This window comes from Trifolium pratense, linkage group LG7 (genome assembly GCF_020283565.1).
Source record: "Trifolium pratense cultivar HEN17-A07 linkage group LG7, ARS_RC_1.1, whole genome shotgun sequence".
NCBI classification, from domain to species: Eukaryota; Viridiplantae; Streptophyta; class Magnoliopsida; order Fabales; family Fabaceae; genus Trifolium; species Trifolium pratense.
Window position 1 is genome coordinate 30,816,310 of NC_060065.1, and position 9,195 is coordinate 30,825,504.

Here is a 9,195-nt window from a genome sequence, read left to right on the forward strand (position 1 = left end):
TAAAAACTTTAATCCTTAAAATCTCAATTAACAATCCAAAATATCTTAAGTGAAAGTCAATTGATCAATTATTCCTAGATCGATGATTCATTCCTATTTTCATAGTAAAACAAATAATTGAAATCATCATATAATTGGCCAAATCATATAAAGCATTAAGCATAAGGAATAATCAATAGAAACTATCTTCGTAATTCATTCATCATATCAAATGACAATCACATTGTTCAAGATCAAAAGTAATTAGAATCCCCTAAAGATCAATCATAAAGATTTAGCCAAACATGTTCAAATAAGAAATTACATTAACATGAGTGAAAGAAATCATCATTACAAGAAGGGATTAGATGTGTTTCCACCCTTGAATCCTTGCTTGAATGCCTCTTTGATCCTCTGAAATAGCCGTCAAAAATCAGTTCTTGATCCAATATTTCGTAACCCTAAAATGAGAAACTGTTTCCAATTTATAGTGCAGAATTCGTGCCAAGCCAGGCTTGGTTCTGCCCAAGCTGGGCGCAACAGGCAGTGGCTCAGACAGAAAAATAAGATTTTTCTGAGCCAGGCTTGGTTTTCCTGAGCCAGGCTTCGTTGACAGCAATAACACCAAATTTGATTCCTTTCTTCCAATCCGAGAAACATTAAAACTCAATGTAATTCCTTGTATTATTGTACTAAAATATGGTAAAAACTACTTGTTTGCTTGCATTTGCTTAAAAGAACATAGAAATGACATGAAGTCATCACAACCCCAAACTTGAACTTTTCCTTGTCCTCAAGGAATATCTTCATCCATCGGAAAACCTGGCACTATCAAACAGTCTAATTCAAAGCCATCAAAATCAGTCAAGTTAGAACATCACAATTAACATTTCAATGATCATCCCTATCATGAATTTACTTGCACACAGATTAATACCGAAAAATCAAGAACTTTTCACAAATATTGACCAAACCATAATCACTTCACTCCCTCACATTCTCTCCTGTTTAAATTGGTATATTCACTCAATCAACACAAACATAGCCATTCTACCATAAGCTTGCAAACATTCTAACAATCGATCGACATGCATAAGAATTCACACCTTTAGAGGACTTGAGGGTTATAACGGGGCTAAGGTTTTAGGGTGGATATTTTTTGGATGGTAAGCAGAAAAACTTGCGAGTTTTAAGATCACCTATTTCACAAAGAATTGAATTGTTCAAACACCCCCCCAAAATTCAAGCATAATCATACTAGAGAATTTATTTGTCCAACTTTTTTTTTTCGCAGAGAGGTTCATTAGCATTTTTTTATTTGGTGTTTTGTTTTTGTTTCTTTTTCTTTTTTTTTTTTTTTTTTTTTTTTTTACCATTTGTCACAAGGTAATGCCTCTCCCTATTTTTTTTTTTTTTCATATGAGAAATTCTCTAGTACCCCACCCCAAACTTAATCAGTTGCAAATACCAAAAGCAACCCCAAACTTAATGATGAGCAATGTGCTCTACTCATAAGTTAAGTGATCTAACTCCAAGAAAATCATCTTCTTTTTTTTTTGTTATAATTTTTTTTTAACTTGGGTTATCAACAAAGAACATTTTTCTTTCGGCTCAAAGGGGTTAACGAAGGATATAACATAAAAAAAATGGTGGCTTCAATAAGGCTCAAGGTACAAACAACATGCCTCGGTGTGTAATTCAAAGCAAGCAATCAATTAAAAGAACATAAGCAAGTTCTAGAGAATTAGCTAAGTTGTGGAATCTCTCATGACAAGAAAATTTATGTGTTTGGGCTCGAAATCTCACGGCTAGGCCGGATTATCGATTGGTCAATGTTTGAAAAACTTCCTCAACTTTTCTAACTATCATCAAATATAACAAGCAATCAAACAAGAGAATCACACATTCATGTATTATGATGCTAAACTAGATAACTTTCAATGACATTCAAACAAGACAATTCAAACAGTGCACAAGTTTTCAAACAGCCAAAAACATTCATCAAAAACAAAATTAAATTCAAGCTTAAAGGAAGTGATACCAACCGACATCAAAGTAGCTAAGACTGCGATGACCCGCCTGGGTCCATTTGCGAAGGCACTCCTTGCCCATTATGTTCAATTCTTCTTCTTTCTTCTTACCATGATTTTTTTCAAGAAATTTTCAAAGTGAGGGTGGGGTGTGGTGGTGAAATTTCGTGATTCTTGAAGGTGGTTTGGTGAAGGTGAAGGTTTTTGGTTTAAGGGTTTGAGAGAATTGGTAAAAGTGGGTTCAAAGAATTTGAGAGAATTGGGTGAAAATTTGTGAAGAGAAAGTTTAATTTGGAGATGGGGTTGTTGAATAGTGTGGGTAGGTTGGTGTTTGAATGTGAGAGATGGGTTTTGGAAGTTTGAAAGAGATGATGTTTGGTTGAGGTTTTGGGTTGGTTTTTGAATGGGGTTTTGATTTCAAATATGAAGAAAAGGGTTTATATGGTGTTGGATATGTGAATTTTCGAAATTCTTTAAGATGGGTTAGGGTGAAAATTTTAATTTCGAAATTGGGGGTTGGTGAGTGTAGGAGATGAAGATTGTTGTGATTAATAGAGGTTGAAGGTATTTGTTAATGGTGGGTTATGAGGATTTGAGGGATTTGGTGGTTGTTTGAGAAAAAGAAGTTTGATTTGGTGTTGGTGAAGGTTGTTTTAATGGAGGAATTGGTGTTTTGGGGTGTTAATGGAAGAATTTGGGTTTGTAGAAGAGATGAATATGGTGGTTTCAAGGAAGAAGATGGAGTTTCACGATGCAAGGGTTCTAAAAGGATGGTTTCAGATTTTTTTTTTTTTTTTTTTTTTTTGAAACTCAAGCCAGGCTTGAGATTGTCTGAGCCAGGCTCAACTGGCAGTGGCCTTCCCAAAAAAAATTTTGAAACTCAAGCCAGGCTTGAGATTGTCTGCGCCAGGCTCAACTGGCAGTGGCCTTCCCAAAATTTTTTATTTTTTTTTTGAAACTCAAGCCAGGCTTGAGATTGTCTGCGCCAGGCTCAACTGGCAGTGGCATGAACAATTTTTTTTATTCTTCTTTTTTTTAGGGACTCTACACTACTCCTTAGATAACCTGCAAACACAAACAAACAATGCAAAAAACCAGAGGTTAGCAAAGAAAACCTTGGGTTGCCTCCCAAGCAGCGCTCGTTTAACGTCAATAGCTTGACGGTCCATGTCCTAAAAGGCCATGCGCTTGTTTAACGTCACGAGGCTTGACGATCCATGACCTCACGGGTCTTTAAAAAGCATCGCCACCTTATGACGATCAAAATCTCCTCCTTTATAAATTTTCAACCTCTGTCCATTTACTTTAAATGACTTCTCTTCCTCTCCCGGTATAAAAATTTCCACAGCCCCATGTGGAAAGACTTCCTTTATAACAAATGGACCAGACCACCGAGACTTCAATTTACCCGGAAACAATCTCAACCGAGAATTGAACAACAAGACTTGTTGTCCCTTCTTGAACTCCTTACTTACCAAACCTTTGTCATGATACTTCTTTGTTCTTGCTTTGAAAATTACGGCGTTCTCATAAGCCTGTAACCTCCACTCTTCAAGCTCATTCAGCTTAAGTAACCGCTTCTCACCTGCTATACCTGCATCAAAATTAAGAAATTTTACGGCCCAGTATGCCTTGTGTTCGAGCTCAACCGGCAAATGGCACGCCTTGCCATAAACCAGTTGGTATGGAGACAATCCCAAGTGAGTCTTGAAAGCAGTTCTATAAGCCCAAAGTGTATCATTAAGCTTCATTGACCAATCTTTTCTTGAGGTGGAAACCGTTTTCTCAAGAATTTGCTTCAATTGACGGTTAGACACTTCAACTTGTCCGCTTGTTTGTGGATGATATGGAGTAGCGACTTTGTGCTTAACATTGTATTTTGCCAAGAGATTCTCCAAGTATTTGTTGCAAAAGTGTTTACCTCCATCACTAATAAGAGCTCTAGGCACACCAAACCGCGTGAAAATATTATTCTTGAGGAATTTCACCACGGTGTGAGCATCATTGGCTTGACACGCAATAGCTTCAACCCATTTTGTCACATAGTCAACACATACCAAGATATGGAGGTTAGACTTTGAAGACGGGAAAGGTCCCATAAAGTCAATCCCCCAACAATCAAACGGTTCCACTTCAAGCATTTCATTAAGAGGCATCTCATCTCTTTTTGACACATTGCCGGTTCTTTGACAATTGTCGCACCTTTTCACGAACTCAACACAATCTTTAAACAATGTCGGCCAAAAGAAACCGCTTTGAAGCACCTTGGCCGCTGTCCTTGGCCCACTATGATGTCCACCATAAGGAGCGCTATGGCAATGCCACATGATACTTTGCGACTCCTCTTCATCAACACATCTCCGAATCACACCATCTTGCCCTACCTTAAAAAGATATGGATCATCCCAAAAGTAGAAGTTAGCATCTCTAAAAAATTTCTTCTTTTGTTGAGATGAGTACTCCTCCGGAATTTCATTACCCGCCTTAAAATTTGCCATGTCGGCGAACCAAGGTCTTTTTGAAATCATTAATAATTTTTCATCCGGAAAGTCCTCATTGATGCACTTCTCCTTCATGGTCACTATGGGATTCTCCAACCTTGACAAATGGTCAGCTACCACGTTTTCGACACCCTTCTTGTCCTTAATTTCCAAATCAAATTCTTGCAAGAGTAGTATCCACCTCAAGAGCCTAGGCTTTGAATCGCCTTTTGTGAGGAGATACTTAAGCGCGGAATGATCTGAAAAAACAACAACCTTGGATCCAATTAAATAAGAGCGAAATTTTTCCAATGCAAACACTATTGCGAGCAATTCTTTTTCAGTTGTGGTGTAATTTATTTGGTTTTCATTCAAAACCTTGCTCGCATAGTATATGGCATGGAAAAACTTCTCATGTCGTTGGCCAAGCACCGCTCCAACCGCATAATCACTTGCATCACACATCAACTCAAATGGGAGGTCCCAATTAGGTGCAATGATTATGGGCGCGGTGACCAACTTTTCCTTAATAACAACAAAAGCTTTCAAACAATCAGCATCAAAATTAAACTCATTTTCTTTCACAAGGAGGTTACTTAAGGGTTTTGCTATCTTGGAGAAGTCTTTGATGAAACGCCGATAAAAACCGGCATGACCCAAAAAGCTTCTCACTCCCTTAACATTTACGGGAGGAGGCAAATCCTTAATAACCTCTATCTTTGCTTGGTCAACTTGAATGCCTTTTGAAGAGATTTTGTGCCCAAGCACAATTCCTTCTTTTACCATAAAATGACATTTTTCCCAATTCAAAACTAAATTGGTACTTATGCATCTCTTCAAAACAGCATTCAAATTAGCTAAGCAATGATCAAAGGATTTTCCGAAAACAGAGAAATCATCCATAAATACCTCAATTGAGTTCTCCATCATGTCAGCAAAAATAGATAACATACACCGCTGAAACGTAGCCGGTGCGTTGCATAGTCCAAATGGCATTCTCCGGTAAGCAAATACTCCGAATGGGCATGTAAATGCCGTCTTCTCTTGATCCGCCGGATCCACAACAATCTGATTATAACCGGAGTATCCATCCAAAAAGCAATAATAAGCCTGCCCCGCAAGCCTTTCTAGCATTTGATCCATGAATGGAAGAGGGAAGTGATCTTTCCTTGTTGCCAGGTTGAGTCTTCTATAATCGATACACATCCTCCAACCGGTGACGGTGCGAGTCGGTATTAATTCATTTTTTTCATTCCTCGCAACCGTCATACCACCCTTTTTAGGAACAACATGCACCGGACTCACCCAAGCACTATCTGAAATTGGATAAATCATACCTGTCTTTAAGAGTTTAAGAACCTCCTTTTTCACTACCTCCTTCATGGTTGGATTGAGTCTTCTTTGAGGTTGCACCACTGGTTTATATTCTTCTTCCATTTTTATCTTATGCATACAAAATCCGGGACTAATGCCCTTCAAATCCTCAATGCTCCAACCCATAGCTTCTTTGTTATCTCGCAACACTCTCACTAGCTTCTCCGCTTCAAGTGAACTCAACTCACTACTTATGATTGCCGGTTGTGAAGAATCTTCCCCTAAGAAAACATATTTCAAATGAGAGGGAAGTTCTTTCAACTCGGGAACAGCAACTTTTGGATCTTCTCCAACACTTTCCTTCTCTACTACCGCATACACATTCTCAAAATCTTTTGGTGTCTCTTCTACTTTGCATGCTTCAAGTTGACGGAGACAAATTTCAATCTCCTTGTCCCATTCATCTTCCAAATCATCAATAGAATTAACAATGACTCTTTCTAATGGTAAGGATGGTGTTTCTTCATCTAAGACATCTTCCACCACTTCCTCAATTACATCAACTTTGAAACATTGTGGTTCATCATCATGGTGTTTCATAGCTTTGAACACATTGAACATGACTTGTTCTCCATGTGTTCTCAACATAAGTTCTCCCATCTCGACATCAATCAATGCTCTACCGGTAGCTAAAAATGGCCTACCCAATAACAACGGTTCTACCTCGGCATCATCTTCCATATCAAGAATTACAAAATCAGCCGGAAACACAAATTCAGCAACCCTTACCAATACATCATGAAGTATGCCATATGGATGCACTATTGATCGATCGGCCAAAGAGAGTTGCATCTTTGTAGGTTTAGCAACCGCCCCCGGTATCTTCTTCATCATGGACAACGGCATTAAATTGATGCTTGCTCCTAAATCACATAGAGCTCGACCGACAGAAATGTTGCCTATAGAACATGGTATAGTAAAGCTTCCTGGATCTTTCTTCTTTTGAGGAAGCTTCTTTTGAATTATAGCACTACATTCCTCAGTCATATCAACCGTGTCGTCATCAAGAGGTTTCCGCTTCTTTGTCAAGAGGTCTTTCATAAATTTGGCATAAACCGGCATTTGTTCCAACACTTCTGCAAAAGGAATATTAATTTGGAGATCATGAAGCATCTTCATAAACTTTTTGAATTGTTGGTGATCATTTGCCTTTGCCTTCTTCTTGCGCGGATATGGCAATTTGGTATGGATTGAATTTTCTTTTTCTTCCACATCCTTACCCTTCTTCTTTTCAACTTTCTTCTCATCACTCTCTTTCTCATTTTCAACTAACTCCTCAATTTCAACTTCAGGCTCAACTAGTTGTTCACACTCTTTTTCGACTTCTCCCTCAACATTATTTTCAACTTCTCCCTCAACATTATTTTTTTCTTTCTCTTTCTCAACACTAGACTCACTTTTTTTCTTTGTCACAACTTCCGGTGAAGGAACCACTCTACTCCTCAAATTAATAGCCTTGCAACTTTCATGGCCGGGATTATCTTTTGTAGACCCCTCAAAACCATTATTTTGAGTAGCTGCAAATTGTCTTGACAATTGACCCATTTGATTTTCAAGGTTTTTAATTGAAGCTTCATGATTCTTGTTGGCAATGTCTTGATTGGCTTTCATCTGATCTTGGTTGGCTTTCATCTGATCTTGGCTCATCTTCATTGCCTCAAAATTTCCTTGAGTCACCTTGATAAATTGAGTAAGAGTATCTTCTAGCTGAGACGGTTTTCTTTGTTGAGAATTCTGTGAAGATGATTGTTGTTGAGATTGAGAAGACCCTTGATTTCCTCCCCAACCAAAATTTGGATGATCTCTCCAACCCGGATTATAAGTGTTAGAGTACGGGTTGTGATTGGGATTGCTTCTCTTGAAATTAGCCAAATATTTAGCTTCTTCTGAACCTTCAGGAAAACATTCACCGTTGGCATGGCCTTGCCCACAAAAATCACATTTCAAATCTTGAGTTGCCATTACTTGCGCTTGGGAATTTGGAGTATTAGTGAAATGCTTCAACATAGCTGCCATTTGAGAATTCATCAAAGTGGATTGTGCTAGAAGAGCAGTTTGTGTATCAAGCTCTAGCATACCACCCTTTTTCTTCGCACCTCTGTCATTTTGAACTCTATACTCATTTTGAGACATATTCTCAACCAATTCTCTAGCTTCATTTTCATTCTTATTTTTCAGAGAGCCACCTGCTGATGCATCTAAAAACATTCTGGTTTGAGGCCTTAATCCTTGAGTAAAGTGCTGCATTTGAGCATGACTGTCAATACCATGCTTTGGGCATTTCTTCAAACTCAGCTTAAACCTTTCCCATGCATCATACAATGTTTCAGAGTCCCCTTGCTCAAAGCTTGTTATGTCCTGCCTTCTCTCAAGGTACTTGTGAATGGGGAAGTATCTTTCTAAGAATTTTACCTCCAGCTCTTGCCAAGTGTTGATGGTGTTTGGTGGTATAGTGTCCAACCAGTCTTTTGCTCTTCCAGTTAGAGAATACTTGAAAAGCCTCAACCTCTTTGCAGATTCTGAAATATTAGGAGGATCGGTATAATCACATGCCTCATAGAACTTTTGTAGATGAAGATTGGGGCATTGTGACTCCGAACCCGAAAATTGATCTTCCTTGAGTGCACTTAACACAGAATTTTTAATCTCAAATGAAACTGGGTTTCTCGGTTGAAATCCTAAGTTGGCCAATTCTCCATTGTTTCTTTGACCGTAATCACCTAATGTTCTCAACGGAGGCGGTGGATCAGCAGCCATGATGTGGATATTGGTTTCTTCGTCCGAATTTTCTGGACTAGAAACCTCCTCTTCACTTGTGTCTGGTGCAACACTTGCTAAACGAGCAGCTTCACGAGCTAATCGGGCTGCCTTTCTATTTGCTTTCGCAGTTTTCTCGATCTCAGGGTCAAAGAAGAGTTCTCTGACTACCTTCCTACCTTGCATAAACAACAGAAAATACCTTTAGAAGCAACTGCACTAAACAATAATGAAAACGAAAATGAAATTTAAACTTATTTTTGTATTTTTCTTTTATAAATAAAACAAAACAAAAAAAATAGTAAACTAAGTATAGTCCAATTGCCTTGTTGAATCAATCAACAATCCCCGGCAATGGCGCCAAAAACTTGATAGAAATTTAGCAAGTGTACTAAATCGCCGTCAAGTAGTATAATAAATCGTTCTTTCCGCAGGGATTGTTGTAATTCAAATGGAAATTGAAGGCATACTTAAGAAAATTGATATAATAGTAACAAAAGGGGGGAGTTTTGCTTGGTTCAAAGTTTTGATCATAAACTTAAGAAATGACTTAAAATTCAAATTGATAAAGAAAA

General features: G+C 38.2%; 1 protein-coding gene across 1 annotated transcript; it reads right to left on the reverse strand.

Annotated features, from left to right (window-relative positions):
- Window positions 1-6,578: 6,578 nt before the first annotated feature.
- LOC123896238 lies at window positions 6,579-8,806 on the reverse strand. The gene is made up of 3 exons (XM_045946653.1): window positions 7,261-8,806; window positions 6,674-7,149; window positions 6,579-6,587 (listed from the first exon to the last, which is right to left on the reverse strand). Exons 1-3 carry the CDS (start codon window positions 8,804-8,806, stop codon window positions 6,579-6,581), a joined length of 2,031 nt encoding a protein of 676 aa, XP_045802609.1.
- Window positions 8,807-9,195: the final 389 nt, after the last annotated feature.